Source organism: Peromyscus maniculatus, chromosome 8 (genome assembly GCF_049852395.1).
Source record: "Peromyscus maniculatus bairdii isolate BWxNUB_F1_BW_parent chromosome 8, HU_Pman_BW_mat_3.1, whole genome shotgun sequence".
In the NCBI taxonomy this organism is placed as follows: domain Eukaryota; kingdom Metazoa; phylum Chordata; class Mammalia; order Rodentia; family Cricetidae; genus Peromyscus; species Peromyscus maniculatus.
In genome coordinates, this window is record NC_134859.1 from 103,506,838 (window position 1) to 103,531,486 (window position 24,649).

Consider the following 24,649-nt stretch of genomic DNA (forward strand, 5'->3'; position numbering starts at 1 on the left):
ACCTAGGTCCAGGTCTCCTCTCTCTGCTAGCCTTGACAGAGCCCATGAAGGACCAGGGCATCTCCACTCAGCTCCTTGTGCCCTCGGGCAGCGTGTGCTTCTCCTACACCGGTGCATCCTGGAAGTTGTTCCTACGCAAGGAGGTGGGCATGGGGGTGGGGCCTCAGCCTCTTGGGGCTGGCAGGGCAATGGCAGGCTGTATGAGATCCTCGCCTGAAACCCCAGCACACCCCCTTCCCCATGAACCACTTTTTCAAGGTTGATTTTCTGGGTTGGGCCTGGGAGGGCAGAGGTCGGCTGGCCCGACCACAGCCTGGCATGGCCGACCTCACTCTTCACCCTGCTTTTAGGTGTTCTACCCCCGCGAGAACTTCAGCCACCCCTATTGTCTCAGCCTTCTCTGCCAGCAGGTGAGAGCCTGGCCCACCCACCAACCTGCCACACCCACAGGCAGACCACATCTCAGGACCCTCACTGTTAACAGCTGGCACCCAGAGGGCATTTTCTGCATGGAGAGCCCTGCCTTAGTGTCCTTACAAAATCGGGACAGTGGTCAAATGAGAGTCCAAGTAAATCGTGCCCGGCGCAGGCTCGAGCACACACTAGGTGCTTCGTAAATGGTGGTGGTCACCTGGTCACTTTCGTCAGGGCGTCAGCCGCTACACTATGTCAGCAGCAGCAGACCATGGCGCCGAAGGAAGGAGTGCAGTGGATGCGGGATGGGGAGGGGAGAGCTGTAGGTCTGGACATGATCCTGGGATTTGGGAGCCTTCTGTCATCCCCGGCCCAGCTCTAGCAGGAGCCAGCCAGCACTGCTGGAATGTAGGCCCCACCCCGTCCTCTTCCTTTCCTCCATTACACACCCATATCGGCTGAGGGTGAGCTCTGGTCTCAGGACGTGGTGCTGACCACCTTGCTCCGCCTCCAGATCCTGCGGGACACCTTCGCAGAGTCCTGCATCAGGATCTCCCAGGAGGAGCGGCACAGGATGAAAGACCTGCTGGGTAATGGGTCCTGGGAGCTGGGGTGTGGGGCTGGACGTGCCCCGAGGGGAAGTGTCACGGGAACAAGGATATCATGGACCCCCCCCTTGCCCACAGGAGACTTGGAGGTGGGCCTGGACTCCCTTGAGACTGTTGAAGAAAGTATCAGAAAGCGCATCGTGGTGGCTGCTCGAGACAACTGGGCCAATTACTTCTCGCGCATCTTCCCAGTCTCGGTCAGTGATGTTGGACTTAGTGAGCGGGACACAGCTCTGGAACTCTGTACTCAAGGGCTCCAGGCATCCGGGCGGTACCAGGAATGGCCGACACTCCTTCCTTCCTGACAGGGCGAGAGTGGCAGTGATGTGCAGCTGCTGGGTGTCTCTCACCGGGGACTGAGACTGCTGAAGGTGACCCAAGACTCCAGCTTCCACCTGGACCGGCTGAAGACACTTTGTTCCTATAGGTGAGCTGGCCCAGAGTCTGGAGCGGGGTGGCAAGATGGCCTGGAGCTCATCCCCTGACTGTGTCTACACAGCTTTGCTGAGGTGCTGGGTGTGGAGTGCAGGAGCAGCTCCATCCTGGAGCTGTCACTGAAGAATGAGCAGCTGACACTGCACACAGCCCAAGCCAGGGCCATCAAGGCCATGGTGGAGCAGTTCCTGAGGGAGCTCAAGAAGGCAAGTGTGGGCGATCGTGCCCTGCCTGGCTTCCCTGGGCTGAGGCTGCAGTTCAGTCAAGGTCCCTGGGACTCCTGGGTCCTGGGTGGGGGGACATCCAGGCAGGCAGTAGACCACCCACCTGCCTGCAGGACTCTGGCTATGTCATCGCCCTGCGCAGCTACATCACTGACGACCACAGTCTCCTCAGCTTCCACCGTGGGGACCTCATTAAGCTACAGCCAGCGGTCACTCTGGAGCCAGGTAATCCCCAGGGCTGGTGCGGGGAGGCCGCCCCTGGGCAGGGAGGTGAGGTAGGTGAACCATCCTGTGGGAATGCTTTCTAGGCTGGCAGTTTGGCTCTGCTGGGGGCCGCTCGGGACTCTTTCCTGCTGACATGGTGCAGCCAGCTGCTGCTCCGGACTTCTCCTTTTCCCTGGGACACAGAAACAGCTGGCAGCGCAAGAGTAAGCCACAGCATCTCAAGGAGCCGGCTCAGGAGGTGAGGAAGACACAAGAGGTGAAGTGATAAAGGACTAACTCGGAAGGAAGGAGCAGGGTTGCCTCAGGTGCCGCCTACTTCCTGTGGCCTGGTGGGCAGTGCTCAGTGTGTTCTGTCCTTTACCATCCCCGACCTCTTGCCACGTCACCCCCAAGATTGTAAGCCACACCCTATGAGTACTAAGTACCTGTGGTACTTGGTTCAATGCCTCCATAGAAGATGCTTAATAAATAATCATGGCTTTCCTGGTTTCTGGTGTCACTCCTCTTGGGTCTAATGGGTATGGGGACCAGGCGGTAAGAGTGGGAACAGGGCCTCTGGGCTAGGTGGTGGGCATTAGGGTGGTACCAAATTTCCTGTGCTCCCAGCGCCCCACCCATCCCAGGAGCCAAGAACCCAGCGAAGGCTCAGAGGCCACCTCCTTCACAGCCTACAGCTCTTTGTCTGCTGACTCCCACAACTACACCATGCAGGAATTTGCCCTGCGCTACTTCCGGAAGCCTCATACCTTGTGAGTGCGCTGAACGAACCTCTATGCCTATCTGTCCTCAGTCTTCTCCAATCCAAGCACCACAGAGCCACCAAGCCATTGCTTTTACCGTGGGCTTCGTGGCCTGGGACAAGGGCAGGAGGGCCAATAAGCAGGGCTGTCTTTTCCTCTGCCCTCTACAGGCTGACCCAGGCAAGTAGAGGTGCCAAGGAGAAGGTTGCAGCCAACCTGATTCAGTACACCAAGGTAAGGGGTCGGGAGCAGTAGGTCCAAGGATCTGCCTTCTGCCTCCCAAGGCCCTAGATTCACAGCTAAGGCTCTTTGGCCACAGGATCCCATCCAGGAATCCCTCATCTGCCTCAGCGATGAGGACACAAACAGGAAGGCTGTGGCTGGCTTTAAGGGTGAGTGGCTGCAGGCAACCTTGGTCCCCATTGGCAGTGCTCTGGACCTGGGCACCTCACTCCCTTCTCTTTGAGCTGTCCCTGGATCAGCCCATCTGCCAGTATAGGAAGCTTGCTCCACCAACTTGTGTTTCTGCCCAGGGGCTGTGTGACATCCAGGGCAGTTGATGGTTCAGCTGACATTGGCACCCTTGGGTTTTCCCTGTGCCTATTTCCTCCTCAACCAAGTCAGAGATGACTGTCTTGCCTGGTGTGTTTGTTTGGAGAGTGAGGTGTCAGATGTCAGGTGACCTGTACAGTGGCAGCACAGGTCAGATCAGGCCTTGTTTACTGTGCTCCATATCCTGCCTGCAGCTCTGATGCAGTTTATGGGGGACCAGCCTAAGCCCCGGGGCACGGATGAGCTGGCTCTGCTCTATGAGCTGCTAAAGGTAAGCAAGAACTGTGCTCCAAGACCTCAGGGACTCGCCCCATCCCAGTTTCTCAACTGTTTCCAAATACTTTATCTTCGGCCGGCAGTGGTGGTGCATGCCTTTAATCCTCAGCACTCGGGAGGCAGAGGCAGGCAGATCTCTGTGAGTTCGAGGCCAGCCTGGTCTACAGAGGGAGTTTCAGGACAGCCAGGGCTACAGAGAGAAACCCTACCTTGAAAACCTAAATAAATAAAACAAAAAATACTTTATCCTCAAAACAGCTCCCAGCACTACATCTTGGGCTCTTCTGCTATTATACAAACTACAAATGCTTGCCTAAGAGCCGAGGGGTGTATTCTTTAGTAGCATGTTTGAAACTTAAGGTTCATATAAAGCCCGATATTCATCTAGTTCTCTAGAAACACAGGTTAAGCGCTACCTAAGCCTTCCATATGGCTGCCATCTGTGCCAACTCTACTCCTATACATTTCATACCCACAAGAGTGTACACCCGCACAAGAGTGTATGCCCGCACAAGAGTGTATGCCTGCACAAGAGTGTACACCTGCACAAGAGTGTGCGCCCGCACGCACGCCCCGTGGCATGCCTGTGGAGAACAGAAGGTAATTTGTAGGCGGTGATTCTCTGTTCTGTGGGTCTTGGGGATGGAACTTCGGTCATCAGGCTTCATGGCAAACACCTTTACCCACTCAGCCATCTTCCCAGCTCTACAAATACATTTAAAATTACATTGTCTCCAGTTACTTCTAAACACCCACAGCCTGCACTGGGCACCTACAACGTGAAGAGGCTAAGTCCTTGAGTGTCCAGGCTCACAGGAAACCAAGAGAGGAGTGGCGGCTGCTGACGGTGACGGAGCTCTGAGGGAGAAGAATGAGCCATGTGCGCATGGGGTCAGGCTGTTAGATGGGCTTTGATTTTCAAGTGATATGGGAATCACTGTGCACATTTCGCAGGGTAACTTTGGCTGTTGATGTTCTAGGGACTTAGGGACAAAAGGAAGGAAGTTACTGTGACACCAGGCAAGACAGGGTGCTGGCATGGGCTCAGAGCCTGCAGCAAGGAGGCAGAGTTGGGCAGGGGTGGGGGGATGGGGTGAAGGGGGGTGGTGTCGCAGGGCTTGCTGTGTGGAGGTGAAGCCAGAGCAGAGACGGGCCTTAATGAGCAGGCCTGGACTGGCAGAGGATCTGTCTAGGGACACTCTAGGCTGGAGTCAGGGACCAAGCCAGATGGGGGGGCTGTGGAGAGGCCAAAAGCAGCCAGGAGACGGGAAGTCAGCAAAGCTCAGAGGAGCAGGCTAGAAGTCAGCCAGCAGGTCTTTTCCCACGGTGCTGGAGGCGCTTGCTTAGCACAGTAAATTTAATTTAGACCCGCTTCGTGGGGTGCGTTCTCCTTCCACCGCGGGATACTGGGACAGACTTGCTCAGGAAGGTCCTGCCATTTCACCAGCTCCCTGCCTAGCGTTCCTAGACGGAATGACTTGTATGTCCGCACACGTGCGGGTGGCTGCAGAACTGGAGTTCTAGGTGGCTGTGTCCTAGTTCTAGTCCGCCGGATGCGGGTATTGGGAGCAGGAGCAGCAAGAGCTAACAGCTGGCCTTCTCTCCAGCCCGGCTAGCATTCTTCTTTTTTAAATTATTTATTTTTATTTATGTGCATTGGTGTTTTGCCTGCACATGTCTGTGCGAGGGTGTCAGATCTCGCAGTTACAGACAGTTGTGAGCTGTCATGTGAATGCTGGGAATTGAACCTGGGTTCTCTGGAACAGCAGTCAGTGCTCTTAACCATTGTGCCATCCCTCCAGCCTTGGGTTCCATCTCCAATGTGGTATTTAAAAAAAAAAAAAAAAAAAAAGTGACCAGTTGGGCTGGGCAAAGGCTGCCAGCTGCTGGGGCAGAGGTGACTGCTGTGATATCACTTCCAGTTCTCAGCCAACTACCAGTAGCAGAGTGTGTGTGTGTGTGTGTGTGTGTGTGTGTGTGTGTGTGGTGACTGCTGTGATATCACTTCCAGTTCTCAGCCAACTACCAGTAGCAGTGTGTGTATGTGCGCGCGCGCGCGCGCGTGCGTGCGCGTACTTTTTTTAAGACAGGGTTTCTCTGTAGCCCAGGCTGGCCTTGAACTCACAGAGATCTGCCTGTCTCTGCCTCCCGAGTGCTGGGACTAAAGGTGTGCGCCATCACTGCCTGGCCAGTAGCAGTATTTCTAATGTCAGGCCCCTAGCCAGCCATTGCTCACAGCAACTCCTTGGCTCTACTGTTCTGTCCCCGCTGTCCCCACTCACTCTTCCTGTTCCCACAGCTGTGCCAAGACCTCAGGGATGAGATGTACTGCCAGGTCATCAAGCAAGTCACAAAACACCCCCAGCCGTGAGTGGGGCTTATGGGGCAGGGGACTGGGGTGGGAACAGCACTGTGGCCTGGCCAGCCTGAAACCCAGCTCTACCCTGCAGAAAGCACTGTGCTCTGGGCTGGAGCATCCTCAGCCTCTTCACAGGCTTCTTCTCACCGTCCACCACTCTGATGCCCTACGTGACCAAGTTCCTGCAGGATTCCAGCCCTAGCCAAGGTGCCTGGGTCGGGGAGAGGGACTTCTAGGGCCGAGAATGCTCTGCCAGTGAAGGGGCTTGGATACACCTGTGACCCATCATTCTGATTCCCTACAGAGCTGGCCCGGAGCAGCCAGGAGAACCTCCAGCGCACAGTTAAATATGGGGGGCGCCAGAAGCTGCCACCACCGGGTGAAATGCAAGCTTTTCTGGTATCTGGAGTACACGCGCCTTTCAGGGCTTTCCTGTAATGGGGGTGGTCAACTGGAGAGCAGGGACTTCTGATTACTGGAGACTAACCCTACGACTTCCCGACAGAAAGGACAAGCAGTTCGTCTGCTTCTAATTCATCTGCCTGGGGGTGTGGACTATAGTACCAATATCCAGACATTCACGGTGAGCAGGGGCTGCCATGGGAAGAGGCTACGAGCCCATGCTCTGGGACTCGAGGCTCCATCTCACGGCCTGTCATGTGCCCAGGTGGCCGGAGAAGTGCTGGAGGAGCTGTGTGGACAGATGGGCATCACAGACTCGCAGGAAGTGCAGGAATTTGCCCTTTTCCTCATCAAAGGGGAAGGTGAGCCCAGGGAAAGGGGCAGCCTTACCTGCCTGGCCCACTGTGTCCTCCACCGGAGTGTACATTCTGTGCTGGGGCAGTCTGGTCAATTCTGGTATGGGTCCCCTATGCAGGTGAGCTAGTTCGGCCACTGTCGTCCAATGAGTACCTCAACAGTGTGGTGACAGACCAGGACATGAGCCTGCACAGCCGGCGGCTTGGCTGGGAGACCCCGCTGCACTTCGACCACCCCACCTACACTGAAACCCACTATGGCCAGGTCAGCCCCTGCCCAGAAGCCGCTGTGCAGTGAGTGCCGCTGCTAAGAAGGGAGGGCTCCTAGCCAGGCAACCTCTAGACTCCCTCTGCACCATGAGACGCTCTGTGGCAGCTGGCAGGGATGGTGGCGAGTCTCTAGAAGCCACCAGCTGTTGGGGAGGTCATGACACAACAGCCCCTCACAACTCTCCTCAGGTGCTTCGGGACTACCTGCAGGGGAAGCTAATGGCCAGTGCCCAGGCAGATGCCCAGCTTGCCCGGCTGGCGGCCCTCCAACACCTCAGGAAAGCCAGCAAAGGTCCCCCATCAGAGTGCGTGAACTCAGCTCAACCTCTCTTGCCAGCCCCTCCCCCAAACCTAAGGGCTTCTGCCTTCCACCTTCCCTCCTCCAAGGCCACACTCCACTTGACCTTTCCTGGCCCTGACCAGACTGGCCTCGGTTAGCCGATGCCTGTCTTCTCTGTCCCTCCCCAGCCTGCTCCTGAGCAAGTCCTTATCCATAGTAGGTGCCAGTTCAGTTATGTGGCACCACACACACCACCCTTCCCCAGCTGGTCCATGGCCACAGGCCCAAATGACCCAGGCTGTGCATCCTAGGGAAGAGCTGCTGGCGTACATTCCCAAGCCACTGCAATGGCAGGTGGATAGAGCCAACATAAAGAGCTTGGTGGACCAGGAGCTGAGGCAGCTGCAAGGACACAGCCCGCAGAGAGCCCAGATTGACTTTATTGGTAGGTCTGCATAAAGGGACAGTTGGGTGTGATGGTCAAGGCCCAGGAGGAAGGGATGAGGAGGCCTCTGCCCAGTCACCCTTCACTTTCCCTGGGGAGCAAGGTGAGGCAGGTCCAGAGATCTGCAGCCAAGACTCATGTCCTGCTCCTCTACCCACAGAGACCACGGCCCAGCTGCCCCTCTTTGGCTACACTGTGTATGTGGTGCTGAGAGTGAGTAAGCTGGTCCTTCCCGGGCCTGTCCTCCTGGGGCTCAACCGCCAACACCTTGTCCTCATGGAGCCCAGCTCCCAGGTAGGTAGAGCCCCTGGTCTGGCGCTGGCTCAGACCCCAGGCCAGACCTCTCATACCATTCACTGCTACCCCACCCCCACGCCACTCTGCTGTATTCGCTACCCTAGAAACTCTGCTGCTCCATCCCCCTAAAAGACCTGCAGCGGCTCCACCTGCTTAGCCCGCTGGAGGACAATGGGCCCCCTGGCCTGGAACTCAACTACGGCTCTGCTGACAACCCCCAGACTATCTGGTTGGAGTTGCCTCAAGTGAGTGGCCAAGGCATCTGCAGTCCCAGGTCACTGGTCTGTTTAGGAGCAGTGTGGGCGTGGGAGGGCGTGGGATAGCCATACTGAACCGTCTCTCTGTCTTCCCCCCCACGGCAGGCCCAGGAGCTGCAGCACACCATTGTCTTCCTGATGGAGGGCAGCATGTCCTCCATGCAGTGGCCAGGCCTCAGCTGAGAAGAGTGGAGATAAGGCAGCAGGGTCTCACTGGGCAGTCTGCCTTGGATGTTGGGTGGTTCTCGTCTGTCTTCGCTGCCTGGCCCTGCGGAAACTTCCCGCAGCACAACCCCACGGGGAGGCTCTCAGGCAGGGGCTGCCACAGTGACGTCAACTGGGAAAGCGAGCAGACGCTCCCTCGGGGTGTGCTCAGCCCAGAGCTGGGCTGTAGGAACTTGGCTTGGGCATCTGACGTCCTGCCTGGGGAAAATGCCCACTCAGCTCTAGGGCCAGCACAGGGAGGGCCTGGATGAAGCGGCTTCTGCACAAATAAAACGCCCAAGAAAAGGAGCGTGTGTGAGCGTGTATCTCAAGGAGGACTTTATTCCTGCAAACGTTTCAATTGGGTCTGGCCTTCTTGACCGGAAGAGGGCGGGCTATGAAGGACGGGGAGGGGCCTCACTCACCCTGGCAAAGAACTTAAGGACAAGATGGGAAGGTGACTGGTTTTTCTTTGGCAGCGGCCATACCATCTGAACCTTCTAATCTGGTGACCTGGCCATGAAGGCCAGGAGAAGCAGGCTGAGAGAAAAGACCACGGGGGTTTTAAGCAGGAAGGTGCTAACCTCTGACCTTCCACCTGATCTGGGGGTCTAGTGACGCCTCTAAAGTTGGGTCTGGGGCGTGGGGGTGACCCTGAGAATGTTGGGGGCTCTGGCATGGGCCTGCCCAGGACAGAGGAGGGGGCGCTGACCCTGTTCAGCCAGCAGCAGCTCATCTCTGTGGGCCACACAGGCCACGCCAGTCAGCTTCACTCTCACACCGGGCCCGGTCATGGAAAAACTGCTTGATGAGACTCTGGGCTTCTTCCTTCACTGTAGATGTGGGGAGGGGACACAGGAGGAGGTAAGGACCTGACAGCTGTCCCTTCCCTGTCCCCACAGTGCCTTCTGGCCCTGGCCAGGTTGGCACTCACCAGTCCTTCCAGGAGAGACCTTCTGAGCCAGCAAATGTGAGAGGTGGCGGGCAAAGCCTTTAAACAATTCCTAGAAAGCAAAGGGAAGAGGAAGGAACCTTGGAGCCATCACCGCCAAGGGCAAGGCAGACCGAGTGGGCAGAAGCTGGCCTTGGCTCAAGGCTTGGCCTTCTCTGCCCTATTTCATTCAGGGGTGTACACTCCTTGCCACCCCAGGCTCCCTGCATTGACCCAAACACCCCAGGCCCACTCTCCTACCTTGGATATGAACCTGCCTTCCTTGTAGAAGGGGGTCAGGTACCTGACCACAACATCTGCAGCCTCTTTCACGGAGATGCCAGGAGCTGAGAGCTGGCACGGTTCTCGGGCGACTTTATTCTCGGCGTTATGATTGCCGGCCAAGGCACTGTCCTTGGCCTCAGCCAAGATGGAGGACTTGGTTGAGGGGCGAAGCCTCTTCTGGGTCCCCCTCTCTGAGCTCTCCTGGATAGGGCCACAGCACGGAGGGTCACTTTGGAGCTCCCCTTTGTGGGCTCTACCCTCCCATCTGAAGGAAGTCTGCACCTCAGCACCAGGAGCCTGCCTTCCGCCCATCCCACCTGCTGCTAGGTTATGAGAAGTGGTCTTCCCTGACCTTAACCCTTGACCCAGGGCAGCTCTCCGCCTCACCTGGCTCTCCTCCTCCAGTACCTTCTGGGGTCTGGGCCTCTTGCCTGGCTGGATGTCCTTTCGAGGGCTAGGCTGACCTTCAGTGAGTGAGCAGGTGCTGGCCGGAAGGAAGAAGGGCATTGGAGGTCTGGGTCTAGGCAGCCCAGCAGGGCCCACCTGTGAATGAGCTTCAAACTTCAGAGGCCCAGGTAGCAAAGGGGTCGGATGCTACCCTAAGAACAGGATTCCCAGAAACCTGAACTCTTACCTTGGTTCCTCCCTGGGACACTCAGTCTGAAGTAGAGTATTCAAATGTCCCCGAGCTCCATCTGTGGGGTTCTCCGGCACATCCCCACAGGAGGGGGTGGTACCTTCTGATCTTGGGACTGCAGCAGGTAACGGTGGGTTTTCTCTTCTCTGACAGAGGAATCGAGTGATGTTCTGGGAGTCCTTGAGGGCCGCTGCAGCGAGGAGCTGCTGGTTCTTGCTGGCTCTGGTCTTGGCACTGCACTGGGAAGAGCCTTTTGTCCTCTTCTCTGGCGAGAGCTCCCCAAAATTAACACTACTTCCAGGAGCCTCTCCTTGGTACCCAGGGAGGGGCTTGTTCCTGTCTTCATCTTGAAGGCCTGGGGGACCCTGTTCACCTTCCAGCACTGCCTCGGGGGCTGGCTTCTGGGTCTGCGACTTCCCCAACAGTTCTGTGGCCGTCTGGAATGGGCAGGAGCCTTTGGGGAAGCCGGCTCCTACTCTCTTGGGTTTGAGCTGTGAGGAGAAAGAGGAAGAAGTCAGAAGGCTCAGGACCCCAGACCTCAAAGGCGGCTGTGGCTGTGGTGAGAGGCTCTCGGAACGTGTGAGGAGAGCTGTACAGGCACAGCTGGAGGGTGGGGCCACAAACACAAACACAGAGATGCTCATGGCCTCTCCTGACATCTGGGTTGGGCAGGGCTGTGATACCAGGAGAGGATAAGTCTGTCTGTCCCACCTGAGGACAAAGGGAAGTGGAGCCTTCCCTGGCCTAGGTGAGGAGTGGCCCCTGGATGCCGCTCACCGAGTAGACATGTGAGGTTGGTGGGATGTCATAGTCACTGGGCTGCGAGGTCTCAGCCCCGGAACTGCACCTCCTGCTGCCACCTTCCACGTCATAGAGCTGACCATCCCTGGAGGCCTTGTGGATCTCGGCCACCTACAGAGGGACAGGCGGGGAGATCAGGCACCCACAAGCTACTGCTTAGCCCCAATCCAGATCCTCCAACTCTGCTGTGCATTACGGGGGAGTGGGTGCTGGGGAAGTGCTAGTTCCCACTGGGATGGCTAGGACACCTCCAGTTAGCTTTACCACTGGCAATGGCTCTAGGGCCAGCAGGCTGGCAGGTGGACTCTGAATACAGGAGGCTGCCCTCAGCCCATGAGCACGCTCTACCCTGCCTGCCCCCTGGCCCTAGGCCTACCTTCTTCAGAACACTGGCCTTGTACAGGTTGACCATCTTGGCATTTTGAAATGCTGCATGCTCCAGCTCCACAGCCTTGGCCTGCAGGTCAGCTCTGTGGGAAGGAATGAGAACAAGAGAAGAGGCAGGTCTGAGTCCTCTCCCTGTGGTCCTCCTGGTTTCTCAGCTTCAGGGCCTGGTGAGGATGGGCACATGGGTCTGATCAGGAGTCTCTGGTGCCCTTACTGTCTGCCGTAGCCTCTGGCAGTCTCTGGTGCACACCCAGTAGGGCTGCGGGACTGAGAGCCATGGAGTGGGAGGGGCCACAACCTGCAGAGAGGCGTTCTCTGAAGGACTAAGGCCTGGAGCCCACCCTGTGGATCCTGGGACACTCACCCCTCAGTGGCCCCTGCACCCTGGTGATTACTGCTCAGAGCCTCCTCCAGAAGCCGCAGGCAGTGCTCACGGGCCTAGGAGGAGAGGGAAGGCTTGGTCAGCCACCCTCAGGGTCGGGAGGGCCTGAGGGAAAGTGGAGAGGCTCTTCTCTCACCTTCACCGTGAGCTTAGGGATCTTCCTGCTTGAAGCCTCTCTCAGGGGACAGTCTTCATCTGTGAAAAGGCAGAAGGGCTTCCCACGTGACCAGCTCTCTGGAGCCCTCCCACCCTCACTGAGCCATCCACTGTCCACACCCAGGCACAGCACCCAAGGCCCTGGGGGCATTTCTGTACCAACCTGGGGGTGTGAATTCTTCTATCTTGGGCTCTTTGCCCTGGAAGACAGACAGCAGGAGGGACCATGAGGCATCCTGTCCTCTACAGGGCAGCTCCCACTGAGGGCTAGAGAAGGGACTGAGGTGGTAAACGGGACTACCCAGGACCTTGCATGGACCACCGTGTGCTGGTTATTTTTTGGGGGGTGGAGGGGATGCATTTGAGACAGGGTTTCACTATGTCACCCCTGCCCTTGTTCTCAGAGCTCCCTGCCTGCCTCTGCCTCCCAAGTGCTAGGATTAAAGCCATGTGCTATCATGCCGGCTTAGGGTTTTTTTTTTATTATTATTATTATTTGACAGAAACTAGGGAAGAGGGAACCTCAGTGGAGACTGGTCTGTGGGACATTTCGATGTGGGAGGGTCCAGATTACTATGGGTTTTGCCATTCCTGGGCAAGTGGTCCTGGGTTGTATAAACAAGCTCAGCGAGTGAGCAGTACTCCTCCATGGTTCCTGACTTGAGCCCTGACCTCCCCTGATGCTGGACAATGATGGGCAAGTGTCAGCCAGATAAACCCTTTGCTTCCCAAGTTGCTTTTGGTCATACACGGTGTTTTGTCACAACAACAGAAACCAAACTAACAGAGCCACTGAGCCCCATCAAGGCCTCTGCCCCCTTTACCTTGCGCAGGCTCATCTGTTTCTGATAGAAAAGATTCCATTCCCGCTTGTGGGCCTCATCTCTGCCCTCATCACCGCTACCTCCGGAACCTTCATCATACCTAGAGGACAGGCTAGGTGTGAGCAGTCAAGGTCTGGGCTCCGCTCTTCCCCACTTATGCCGCTTGTTGGGACAGTGATGTTCCGGCACAACGTTAAAGACCAGGCCCCAGGAAGAGTCACATGCCACACCGCAGAAGGTTACCTTTGACCAGGCAGTGGTGGCGCACGTCTTTAATCCCAGCACTTGGGAGGCAGAGCCAGGTAGATCTCTGTGAGTTCAAGGCCAGCCTGGTCTACAGAGCGAGATTCAGGACAGGCACCAAAACTACACAGAGAAACCCTGTATTGAAAAACCAAACAAAAGGCTACCTTTGGCCTGCCTAGTACCAGCTGATGCATTTCACAATCCCTCACCTGCTGAAGCCCCCATAGCCTCTGCGGCCTCCCTCATACAGCTCAGGATCAAAGCCGTTCCCCTGGAAGGGCCCGATGCAGGTCTTGCTCCAGCTGCTGCTGTGCTCTAGGGCATCAAGCTTCTTCTTTACGGCTGCAGGACTCTGGCAGTGGTCACAGCCTTTGGCGCAGGCAGGTGGTGCATCCCCAAAGTACTTAGCAATGGCAGCATGGCGGCACCTGGAGTAGGCAGTGCCAGTGGGTGAGGGCGGAGGCAGCAGTGTTGTTGTTCCACCCTCCAAACACGGGTTCACTATCCAGCACCACGCGGGATGCTTCAGACCTTCCCAAAACATGCTTAAAATGTGTTTTCTGTGTGTCCGTGACCCGAGTGCCTGAGGTCAGGAGAGTGCCAGATCAGTTAGAACTTGTTCCTGATGCTTATGAAGGGGTGCTGAGAACTACACTGGGGTCCTGCAAACACAGTGTAAGCTCTGAACCACTGAGTCATCTCTCCAGTCCCTGTCCTATACCGTTTATTTACAAGGGCTTGGTAAAGCATCATCTGGTGCTGCCCATTGCAGAGTTGGGCCAATGAGATAAAGTAGTCTTCCTACAGTCATATACTGGGTGACTGGGAGCCAGGATGTGAACCCCATTCTGTTCTGTGAGCTCTAGGACCCTGCTCTTCCCTCTACCCGCAGTGGTGGAATGACCCGGCGAGTGGAGGCTCTGGCACAGATATGGCTTTGCCGACATTTCACCTCTGAACTCCATGGCCCGTGCACTTGCGCTGCTAAAGGAGCAGTGGTACAGTGCAGCGTGATGGGGGGCACCCCACAGGCTGTGAGCACTGGTGGGATGCTCTACAGGGATCCTCCTCCTGTAGGAGAGGGAGGGAGAAGGAGAGGGCCTAGCCTGTCCGCAGGATTTTCTTCCGTTAGAGACAGGGTCTCACTACGTAGCAGAGACTGGCCCACGACTCACTATGTAGACCAGGCTGGCCTCAAACTCAGATCTGCCTGCCTCTGCCTCCCAAGTGTTGGGATTAAAGGTGTGCGCCACCACACTGGCTTTTTGTTTTGTTTCTTAAGATAGGGTCTCACTATTGCTCAGGATGGCCTTGAACACATGAGCCTCCTGCTTCAGATTCCTGAGTTCTGGGATTGCAGGCATGAGCTCTCACAGCTAGTTTTCACTCATATCTTGATCTTTCCTTAGAGACCTTTGGCTCCCTTGGCCCCCATGAGCCCCTGGCTGCACCTGGCACAGCTCCTAGAGCAGTGTTCTCAACCCGTGGGTCGCAGTCCCTCTGGGGTTGGACGGCTGTTTCAGAGGGGTCACCTAAGACCATCGGAAAACACAGACATTTACACTGTGATTCATCACAGTAGCAACATCACAGCTATGAAGCAGCAATGAAAACAATGTTACGGTTGGGGTCACCACAGCGTGCTTTAAAGGTCGAGGTGTTAGGAGGTTGAGGACCACTGTCCTAGAGACGCCGGTTTTGAGTGCGGCCATCGTGCCCAGTCACCAGTGAACCCCCTCAGTCGGGAGATGCCACTAGAGCTCCCCACTTCCAGACGTCCCTTCGGGGAACCACTCTGCCCGAGCTGCTGGCAGGAGCAGCCTCTACCTGGTGCAGGGGCCTCAGTCTCTGTTCTGATCCCCAGGCTGAGGCCCTGGGAGTGTGTGTCCCTGCAAACAGTCGTTCCTACTGCTAGCATTGTGGTGTGGGGCTGGAGAGCCCGAGAAAAAGACGCCAGAGGCAGTGCAGTTTGAGTGCCCAGTCGTACGGACAAGAAGAGCTGGCAAAAATCGCCTCTAACGGAGCTCTTCTTAGTATGAGTACTGCTTGGGGATCTGACCCCAGAGAGCAGCCAATTGTAACACAACCCCCTAAAGAAGTAGGGTCCTCCTGCCGAGTGAAGAACAGGGTCCTAAAACTGGACAAAAGCAGCAGGAGACAGCCACTGGGGGGCACTCTTGCAGCCTGCTCCATTAACACTGAATAGATATGACAACTGTTCCCTCTGCTCAAGACTGTTGCCTGTACAGAGGTGGCTTGTCCTGTCTCTGAGGAGCTTTGGCATCTAGGCGCTGTGGCCATATGGTTGTTGACACCCTGCTCCCCAGCTCTGACTCACTGGGGTTTTGTACTCAGATTCAAAGGGCTCCATTGACTGCAGGGCTGAGGTCAGTTTCTCCCGCTGCAGCCTGGTCTGCTGGGTGGCAAGACAGTCAACCATTAATGGGCCTGGCCACTGGACAACAGGGCAGGAGTGTGGAGACAGCTGAGCAGCATGAGACCAACAGTGTCCTTTCTCTTAGGAGGGACACAAGGCCTCTCACCAAAACAAGCAGGCTACTTTTAAGACATTTAGGAACCTCAAACTTCCTGCAAGATGCCTCTGAATGTTGTGTGGCAAAAGTACCACACCAGAGGGAGCTTGCAAAGCTTACTGACTTGCTTGGGTGGTCCCATAGCTCCTGTTTTTCTTCCTGGGAGAGGCCAGAGGGAGTAGCCAGGGAGTGGCCCAAGAGACAGACTGGGGTGGTCAGGGACACAAGCCAAAAAGGCCATCCAGAGGGTGGTGGGGCACTCAAGAGGGAGCTGCTCCACCCTCTTCCCCCAGCAGCCTCAGACTGAGCCCCCTGGGGTTATTTCCACAGGGAAGCACAGTCAACCACTCAGTCATTAGCCCGCCCTCAGCCTACAGCCTGGCCCCCAGGCGGGTGGTGGGCAGAGCAGGGCAAGAGTAAGTGAGGGAGCCCTTCTGGGGATCCGGAGAGCAGAGTGGAGCTCCTGGGCAGGGAAGGCACTGGGTGTGAAGTACAGGACAAGCTCGGGGAGGGCTCCCTCTGGCTCCGCCTCACCATGGTAATCTGACACCTACATCTCCAGGACAACCAACAACAAAAAAGCTGAAGCTGGACAGCAGCTGGCTGTCAGCAGCCAAGAGCTTCCTAGGAGGTGCCAGGGTGAGAAGCAGCAGCCCAGCCGGCCGCTGCCGGCCGCCACAGGGCAGGAAGGAGGCAGTGGCGCTGGTGCAGAAGTCAAAGGTGGTGGCAAAGGACCAGGAGGAAGCGCAGAGGCTCTGTACTGGGGCACCCCTGCTTGGCTCCCCAGTACCTGAGCTCCCAGGTAAGTGACACTGGCCGGAGATGACAAGGTGCAGGAGAGGAGGTTGAGGGCAGCCAGGGTCGCACATCTCAAGGGTGAGGGAGGAGCCACGACTTACCATGAACTCAGGGACGTCTTGGGGGATACACTGGGCCACTCTCCTAGAGAACTTAGTCACCTCCTGTGCGTACACCTTCCCCCGGGACCCAGGACTACAGAAGGGGGAGTCACTGCCACTTGCTGTGTAGCAGAGGGGCTGGTGGCCTGCTGACATCAATTTAAACCCTTTCTCTTTAGTGAGCTTAAAATAGGGCCCACACTCCCACTGAGCCTCCATTTTCTCAAGGATTAGGGCTGAGCCCTCCCTGTTTCTCAGGAAGGCTCAAGACAAGGTATGCCCAGCCAGCTCACTGGCCCCCAGGATCAGGACAAGGTATGCCCAGCCAGCTCACTAGCCCCCAGGATCAGGACAAGGTATGTCCAGCCAGCTCACTGGCCCCCAGGATCAGGACAAGGTATGCCCAGCCAGCTCGACAGCCCCCAGGATCAGGACAAGGTATGCCCAGCCAGCTCGACAGCCCCCAGGATCAGGACAAGGTATGCCCAGCCAGCTCGACAGCCCCCAGGATCAGGACAAGGTATGCCCAGCCAGCTCGACAGCCCCCAGGATCAGGACAAGGTATGCCCAGCCAGCTCGACAGCCCCCAGGATCAGGACAAGGTATGCCCAGCCAGCTCGACAGCCCCCAGGATCAGGACAAGGTATGTCCAGCCAGCTCACTGGCCTCCAGGATCAGGACAAGGTATGTCCAGCCAGCTCACTGGCCCCCAGGATCAGGACAAGGTATGTCCAGCCAGTTCACCAGCCCCCAGGATCAGGACAAGGTATGTCCAGCCAGCTCACTGGCCCCCAGGATCAGGACAAGGTATGTCCAGCCAGTTCACCAGCCCCCAGGATCAGGACAAGGTATGCCCAGCCAGCTCACTGGCCTCCAGGATCAGGACAAGGTATGCCCAGCCAGCTCACTGGCCTCCAGGATCAGGACAAGGTATGCCCAGCCAGCTCACTGGCCTCCAGCCCCCAGCATCTAGCAGAACCGCCTACTTGGGTGCTGGACAAAAGCAGCAGCTTCCATGTCTTTTGAGTTCAGACCTGCTCATTGCTACATGTTTTCAGCTCAGGATCAGCCCAGGGAGGAGTCTCTGCACCCACTTAGATTCCTGGGACCCCCTGGGTCCTCCTTTGGCTGTGATCTCTGAAAACTGAACCAGAGACATGCATGCCTGATTCTAAAGCCAGGGTTAGAGGGGAGATGATGACTACATGGATGAGGCTGGGGAGTGACCCCAGGTTTCTCTGGGCTACACCACTGTAATGTTGACCGAGCTGTTCACTGGTTCCTTCTTTGGCAGCACACACACAACCTTCCTGGGCAGGGACTCACGAGGGAAGGCTGCTCACCCCTCCTGCCTCCTGTCCTCACACCAGGGTTCAAGTTCCCCCAAGATGTTCCTTCCAAAGCAAACAAGCTGTTATCCAGTAAGAAAGCAAAACTGATATCATTCAGGTTTGGAAACCAAGGAGAAGGCCAAGTGTCCTTGGCTCAGCAGAGAGAGTGGGCTTTGGCCGACGTGGGGGCTGGGAAACTAACTCCTGCGTTAACAGTGAGAAGTGCAGTACAGAGGCCCCCAGACTGAGCCACAATGGGGACAGCAGTTAGGAGAGGTGAGGGAGGGGCATGGCTGTAAGCTGTTAGCCACAGGATCCCAGAGGCAGGAGGGTGACCTGCACCCACAAAACACTGGCTTCCACAGTCCCTAAGACAAGAGGGAAGCCCAGCTTCATGGCTGCAGGTGAGGAGCTCCCTTAATTTCTACTGGCCACCAGATCATTCCCTGTTCTGGAAATCTCGGGAGCCAGGGCAGCAGAACCAGCAAGGCTTCAAGCACTCATTTCTGATTTCAAACTAAAGCCCCACAGAGATGGAGTCGCTCAGATACTCAGCATGGTACACAGTAGGCATCTCCGCCCTTCCAGTCAGGCCTCTGGGACCCTCAGGTCTCTCCCATCTGTTGGTTATTCCTCATTCAAGATGCTTCTCAAACAAGACAATATGCTGCAGGACAAAAGTGGCTGAGACCCACCATAACAACAACAGGGTACTGCAAGATGTCCTCTGGGGTTGCAAGCTACCAGTGACAAGTGGCGCTGCTTATCAGGTATAGACACATTGCCTGCCCTGTCCACGTGGCAGCTGGAGTTGACTACCAGGTTTACAATGAGGAAGCAGAGAGGCTGTGGTACCAGGTTGCAGTTGTCTGGCCTACAGCAAGAACCTCAATGCCACCTGCCACACCAAGGAATGCCAACCGGTTCCCCCAGCCAGCTAGTTTTCCTTCTCTATTGTGCAGCTCTCCCTGACCACTGTCTGCACCCCAGCCAGGAGCATCCTCAGAGGGCTCCAAGTGCTGTGCAGGCGGCCTGGGCAACAGGTGGGATTGGTGGCAGCCAGGACTGCTCTCTAGAGGAAGCCACCACTTGCTCTACTGAACATGGTGTTAAGAAAGACTCTAGTCCCCCAGTTCTTGGGCATAAAGTATGGTTTAGAAAGAACTGGATGGACCTGTAATAGAAAGTCTAGGAAACACAGAATTACCAGTAGCTCTGCTCAGCTCCCCCCAAACCTAGGGAGGGCCCCAGAGTTCCCACTCCCCCTGACCACAGCTGGAGAGCAAGGTCACCTAATAACCACTGGTTATATTGGGTACCAGGCGTCTGTTGGCTCTGCTTTAAATAGCCCACTGGGAGGACGCCTGGGGACCCGCCGGAATGTGCCTCTTTCCTCTCTGGAGAACAAGACCCCTTTGCTCCCCCCTCTGTCATGTGCCTGTTCTGTTGGTCAGAGCTTAAAATAACAAAATATCAACTGCCAAGCAAAGAGGGCTCCTCTTTAGCCTTTTGAGGGCAGAGAGCCATATCCAGCAGTCCTACTTCTGCTGGTAAAGCAGGCAAGAGCTGGCAGGCAGCCCCAGGCACATCCGAAGGCTGCACAGTGGCCAGGTCCCACCTAGCTCCCAGCAGGCTGCCTGTAGAAGCCCTAGGCACAGAGCTAGAAGGCTGTCCACACTCTTACAGAGGAGCGCACAGCTACATTGGGCAGGAGGCTGCAGTTCTCCAACTTCACACACCAAGCTGAGTGCAGGGAAGAGTGGGAGAAGGCAAGAGAGAAGCCGAGAGTAACTCTGCGGGCTGGGACTTCTGACCGACAAATCCTGACTTCTCTGCACAGCAGGTCGAGCCCGAGCCACTGCCCTGCCTGGAAATTGGACATTAGGAGACCTTTCAGCGAGACCTAGGGTCCCAACCTGCCATCCCTGCCAAGCAGGTTCCTCTTCCCCTCACCACTCTCTCTCTAGGCCTTTGGGTGTGGCACACAGAAAGTGCTCCTGACCACCAACCTCCTGCCTGCTTCTGCATTTAAGGAGTGTCTCCATTGGGCTCGTGAGGCAATGTGGGCACAGGGCCAGTCAGGCTGAACAAGCCAGACCAAACACAGATGAAGAGGGAGGGTGAGAGACAACAGCCCTGGCTCTGAACCATATGCACACTATGTCTGTGGGGAGGGGTGGTGCAGAGGTCCCAGGACAGAGAGCGGATGGCTCACCTTTGCAAGCACGCTGCAACTGGCTAGAGGCAGCATCCCTTCAGTCTGACCAGAGGGAATGTTCTTATGTTCAAATCAGCAGGACACACAGATCTATTCAGTCAGTGACAGATAACACACACACAGCTCTCAAAAAGCCTGTGTGCCCCACTCTGGTGGTGATGAGCTGATAAAACTGATGGCCCAGTCCCACAAGAGGTGGTATTCAATGTGCACAGCTCACGGCTTCCAAAGAGCTATGGCCTGGCTCTTGCACAAGGCCCACGTATGGTCCGTGACTCGGGGACTCAGTTGTGCTGTCTGATGTGGCAGCTCAAAGCCACACAGGCCTCCATAAAGAGTGTGTGGGTAGTAGGAGGGCAGTGGTGACTGGGTCCATCCTTGACTCTCCTGGCCCTGTCAGTACCCACGCAAAGTTCCTGCAGCCAGGCCCCTCCCTAGGGCTTCTCCTCTCCATAACAACACAGAGATAAAGAGCCTGTCCACAGCACAGATGGGGAGGAGTTGAGACAGGTTGAGGTGGTGGTGCACACCTTTAATTCCAGTTTGGGAGGCAGAGGCAGCAGAGTTCGAGACCAGCCTGATCTACAGAGCAAGTTCCAGGACAGCCTGGGTTACACAGAGAAACTTTGTCTCTAAAAACAAACAGACGAAAACCCATTTCTATGAAGGGCAGGTGAAGTCCGAGAAGGTGCCGCAGGGCTGGGCTCTGTGGTACAGTACTTGCCTAGCATAAGAAAGGCCCTGGAGTTCGTTCCCCAGTAGCCCAAAACTGAAAACAAAACAGGAACAACAAATTCAGAGAAGGCACCACCATGTACTTTACAGAAAGGAGGTCCAAGCGGCTGGCGCTGTGATCCGGTTCCTGAAGAACTGTTGGGGAAGAAGGGCAGCCAGGCAGGGCCTGAGTGACTAAGTCGGACTCAGTGGAGGTGCAAGAGCCTGGCCTTCCAAACAGGAAGGGTGGGCAGCCAGGGCCTCTCTCTCTCAAAGGCTCGGGCAGAGGCTGCCCAACACAAGTGCAGAGAGCCCACATGTAGGAATGACCTATCGCCTGACCTTCAAGGTAGTTTTAGACCTGCTAGTGCCACGCAGGAGTGCTGGGAGTGACCAGTCTCACAGGCCACAGCAGAGGGACCAGCAGAGGGACCGCCTGCCAGGCTGAGACCAGGGCCAAGGTGTCAATCATCAAAGCCACAAGCCCTGGTCACCTGCCCCACCTGCTAGGAAGACCCTGTTTGGCTGCATTGGAAAAGGTTGTTCCTGTCTTCTCACTCAGGAGAGATGTGAGGGGAGGGAGCGCTGACGCTCAATGCCTCCACACACAAACTCAGCTGAGAGCTTTGACTGGGCCCTCTCCGGAAGCCCTGGCCGCCATCCCTCTTCAGTCAGGCCTTTCCTGGGTAGAACAGAATAGGCCCAAGCCAGGAGGGGAGGAGTTGGCTGGGCCAGTCCTAGAACTCCTGTTCCCATCTGAAGAGATGAAGCCCCCAGGGAAAACTGTGTGGTCCTTTCTTCCTCACGTGACAATAATGTGAGTAGAGAAACTGGCCTGGTAGGAGAGGAGGGCTCTTGGGGACTCAGCTTCATATCCTTCAAGTGACAATGCCTCCTTCAGTTTTTAGAGCTGATCCCTCCCAGCTAGGGTCCCCATAAACCTGGAGTCTGACTCTCCTCCCACACAGAATCCTGAAGGCTGTCTTGCCACTCTGGGCATCTAGGGGAGGCACCGAAATCCTGAATGACCCAAGGCTGGCCAGGGAGCTGTGTCAGCTGAGGCACCCCAGCCAAACCGGATATTGGTGTCTCAAGACAAAGGCATGCAACAGCAAAGTCACATCTGACGGGCAGAACCTTCGCCAGCCGCGGCCTTGTCTGGCAGTCCCTCCGAGGCTCTCCAGGTCACATTTATCACAAGCTTTCCTTGCCCTGGGCAGCTCCAGCCAAGTGTGGGCTGAGGGCTACCCTACGGTTGAGCAGACTCCCAGGACTCCCTGTCTCCCTCTGCCTGGGACCCACCAGTGGTACAGGCTTGAGGCTGACAAACCTGTTCTGCAGGCTATGGTGGGAGAGGCCGGTTCACTGGCGCTACCTCCCGGCCTGAGCAGCTCGGCAGGGACTCTGAGGTGCTGCTGTCTGTGTGGTTACAGAACACAGGAGCCTAGCAACATGGCAGCCGCGCACTTGCTGGAGGAGATCCGCTCTGTGGGCGAGAGGCTGCTGCGGAAGCTGCAGGGCCTGCCCCAGGCCGAGCCCGTGGAGCTCGCCGCCTTCTCCATCATCGCTCTTTTCACAGGCAAGTGGGGCACCTGTCCTCTGGCCCTTTAGCCCTGTCCCCTCCATGTCCCATGGGCTCTTCCTGATATCCAGGAGAGCAAGCCCTGGTGCTGGCTGGGAGGCTGGTGAGTCTCCTTCAGGTAAGTAGGAAAAGCAGTGTCCCAGGGGAAGCTAAGGGAGTTGCCACATCTCTGACGCCACCTGAGCTGCTAGGCAGTGTTGGGAACTGGATACCGCCAGCCAAAAGGAGTCAGGCGGAGGAGTGGAGCAAGAGACAGACAGACCGGGCAGCCTCTACCCAGACTGGGGAGGTTCTTCGGAAGGAGGGCGGGCGGGCATCCCTTCTTGCCCAGGCTTTTCAGCTCTGGCCTGCCGTCCTCTTCCTTCAGCCACCGTCCTGCTGCTGCTGCTGATAGCCTGCAGCTGCTGCTGTGCGCACTGCTGCTGCCCTGAGAGGACAAACAGGAGGGTCCCCGTGCGGCCCGGAAAACCCAGATGACGGACAACAGCGGATGCCCGGAGAAGCTGACAGGAACCTTCCAGAGCTGTGACACAGGCTACCGTCCTGGCCACTTCACTCCTCCAGACAAGTCACCTGGCCCCAGTTCTGACACTGCACAGGTGACAGGAGACGCCTGGAGCCTCGTCACGGAAACCAGTGCTGCTCAATCTGCCAGTGGACACCAGTGCTTAGGAGGAGCCACTGCTTCCCAGACTCAGGAGACCACCTAGGTCTTCTGCTAAGCTGTACCCCTTAGGGCCCCACACTCTGAACAGCTCCTAGTTGTGGGGAGCTGGCCCTTGGGGCTCTGCTGACTTATGCCAAAGAGAAGTAAACTAATCAGGAACTTTGTGCAATTTACTAGACTCCAAGCCTCCTGCTGAGGAGGGGAGAACATGTCAGTATTCTAGCTGAAATGTGCTTACTTCCAAGTAAAAGCTTTTTTGGTTATGTGTTTATGAGGTGTTTGGTTATATGTTTATGCGTAGGTAGGGCTCTGTGCATCAGGAAGACAGTGCCAGAATTCCAGGGGCATGGCTAGTGACTGTTCTTTCCAGGCCACTGCTCTCCACGTACCCACGAAAGCTGGAAAATGGCACACAGACATCAATGCCGTGGAACCAACGGAGGGCCACTGGCCACATTCCTGTTTGCATCATCTACTAATCAGTGCTGGCTTCCAGAGTCCCAGTCTGAGTGATGGAGGCCGTTGCCCTAGGACAAGTCCTGAGACCAGGAATGCTACTAGCATTTCCTGCTGTCCTAACTTCCGTCTGTATTCCCCACACTAACAGCCTCAGGTCACTGGATCCTCCCAAATTTCTTCAGTCCGAGAGAAAGGTAAGGCCCTTAGTGTTGTGGGCTCACATCTCAGCTGACACTTGCCAGCTTTGTGACCCAATCCTCTTAGGCTAGGGTTCCTTCTGCTGAGGTGGATTAACGCTGGCACCTGCTTCCTGGGGTGTGCTAGGAGTATAAAGCAAGATGGCCTAAGTCTAGCACAGTGCCAGACTTGCTTTAGAAGCTCCATAGTTATGAATTGTCATGATTTGCCCCTCTTAACAGGGAATGACCCAGAGCGCAATGGACCCATTTGAAAGCATGGTGCTGTTGAGATGCTTCCATGTCTCCTTCCCTGCAGGTCACTTCCTTCCAGACACACAGCTACAAACCTAGCCATGGAGGGAGGGGCACAGACACAGATGCCAACATGTTAACACGTCTCCACACATGGCAACAGGGCCAGGACTGGGCTCTAATTACTCACACTTCTGTCACCTAAGTCTGTGCACTACATTCTGCTTGCCTGGGAGCAGAGCTCTGCCTACCTTGAAAACAGGTCACAGTGAGGGAAGTCAGCCCCTGCCACCTCTGGCTGGTGACCTAGGCCATACACGAGGGAGGCCAACAGGAGGGTGGCCGGCCAACAGGAGCTCTCGCTGGCTGCTTTGACTACCTGGTATCCACAGACTGGCCTGACAGTTGGGGTTATTGAAGATCAAGAAAGCACATGTTTCCAAACAAAGACAAGAAATCTAAGAATCCACCTGTCCTCAGCCCCTAAAAATTGGGATTCAGAGTCAAACACGCCTTTAATCCTAGCAAATTTCAATGGTGCTGGAAACGAAGCCCAGAAGGCTGTGCACACTAGGCAGGTACTCTACCCCTGAGCCACATCCCCAGGCCCTTGGGGTTGTCTTAAGCTAGGCTCCAATTCACTATGCCCCTGCCGTAGCTTCTGGATCACAGGTGATGTGCCCAGCTTGTCTTGGGCTTTTTTTTTTTTTTTTTTTTTTTAAAGTTTTCTCTTTTTTAAACAATCTCACTGTGGCCCTGGCTGGAACTCATGATGCAGAATACTTTGCACTTAACTTAGGCTGCGTCCCGAGTTCCAGGCA

General features: G+C 56.2%; 3 protein-coding genes across 5 annotated transcripts in view; 2 read left to right on the forward strand and 1 right to left on the reverse strand.

Moving 5' to 3' along the window:
- Window positions 1-8,670, forward strand: part of Myo15b (myosin XVB) — a 41,053-nt gene extending 32,383 nt beyond the window's left edge. Inside the window, exons 44-66 of the mRNA XM_076544016.1 lie at window positions 31-143; window positions 351-410; window positions 929-1,004; window positions 1,101-1,219; window positions 1,331-1,449; window positions 1,522-1,663; window positions 1,795-1,906; window positions 1,990-2,144; window positions 2,513-2,655; window positions 2,817-2,880; window positions 2,966-3,038; window positions 3,393-3,469; window positions 5,774-5,841; window positions 5,925-6,040; window positions 6,138-6,232; window positions 6,339-6,416; window positions 6,501-6,597; window positions 6,711-6,856; window positions 7,051-7,166; window positions 7,453-7,586; window positions 7,747-7,880; window positions 7,988-8,128; window positions 8,246-8,670. Coding sequence (XP_076400131.1) covers window positions 31-143; window positions 351-410; window positions 929-1,004; window positions 1,101-1,219; window positions 1,331-1,449; window positions 1,522-1,663; window positions 1,795-1,906; window positions 1,990-2,144; window positions 2,513-2,655; window positions 2,817-2,880; window positions 2,966-3,038; window positions 3,393-3,469; window positions 5,774-5,841; window positions 5,925-6,040; window positions 6,138-6,232; window positions 6,339-6,416; window positions 6,501-6,597; window positions 6,711-6,856; window positions 7,051-7,166; window positions 7,453-7,586; window positions 7,747-7,880; window positions 7,988-8,128; window positions 8,246-8,323 — 2,456 coding nt within the window. The 3' untranslated portion in view covers window positions 8,324-8,670. The remainder of the gene's footprint in view (window positions 1-30; window positions 144-350; window positions 411-928; window positions 1,005-1,100; window positions 1,220-1,330; window positions 1,450-1,521; window positions 1,664-1,794; window positions 1,907-1,989; window positions 2,145-2,512; window positions 2,656-2,816; window positions 2,881-2,965; window positions 3,039-3,392; window positions 3,470-5,773; window positions 5,842-5,924; window positions 6,041-6,137; window positions 6,233-6,338; window positions 6,417-6,500; window positions 6,598-6,710; window positions 6,857-7,050; window positions 7,167-7,452; window positions 7,587-7,746; window positions 7,881-7,987; window positions 8,129-8,245) is intronic.
- Recql5 (RecQ like helicase 5) overlaps window positions 7,536-24,649 on the reverse strand; it is a 42,043-nt gene continuing 24,929 nt past the window's right edge. The window contains exons 8-20 of one of the 2 annotated variants that reach the window (XM_006993639.4): window positions 13,203-13,421; window positions 12,748-12,847; window positions 12,087-12,123; window positions 11,904-11,962; window positions 11,750-11,823; window positions 11,375-11,468; window positions 10,975-11,109; window positions 10,195-10,688; window positions 9,948-10,044; window positions 9,537-9,761; window positions 9,279-9,348; window positions 9,057-9,177; window positions 7,536-8,624 (exon numbers count right to left, since the gene is read on the reverse strand). In XM_006993639.4, the coding sequence (XP_006993701.1) occupies window positions 9,077-9,177; window positions 9,279-9,348; window positions 9,537-9,761; window positions 9,948-10,044; window positions 10,195-10,688; window positions 10,975-11,109; window positions 11,375-11,468; window positions 11,750-11,823; window positions 11,904-11,962; window positions 12,087-12,123; window positions 12,748-12,847; window positions 13,203-13,421 (1,705 nt within the window). In that variant the 3' untranslated portion in view covers window positions 7,536-8,624; window positions 9,057-9,076. Of the gene's footprint in view, window positions 8,625-8,660; window positions 9,178-9,278; window positions 9,349-9,536; window positions 9,762-9,947; window positions 10,045-10,194; window positions 10,689-10,974; window positions 11,110-11,374; window positions 11,469-11,749; window positions 11,824-11,903; window positions 11,963-12,086; window positions 12,124-12,747; window positions 12,848-13,202; window positions 13,422-24,649 lie in introns of those variants that run through there. The other variant, XM_042283117.2, reaches the window with a different exon arrangement.
- On the forward strand, window positions 16,171-22,887 carry Smim5 (small integral membrane protein 5). 2 transcript variants are annotated; one of them, XM_042283121.2, is made up of 3 exons: window positions 16,171-16,329; window positions 22,031-22,268; window positions 22,639-22,887. In XM_042283121.2, exons 2-3 carry the CDS (start codon window positions 22,034-22,036, stop codon window positions 22,746-22,748), a joined length of 345 nt encoding a protein of 114 aa, XP_042139055.1. In that variant the 5' UTR covers window positions 16,171-16,329; window positions 22,031-22,033; the 3' UTR covers window positions 22,749-22,887. The 2 variants fall into 2 exon arrangements, with proteins under 2 accessions (XP_042139055.1, XP_042139056.1); XM_042283122.2 differs by having other exon boundaries at window positions 16,191-16,329; window positions 22,123-22,268.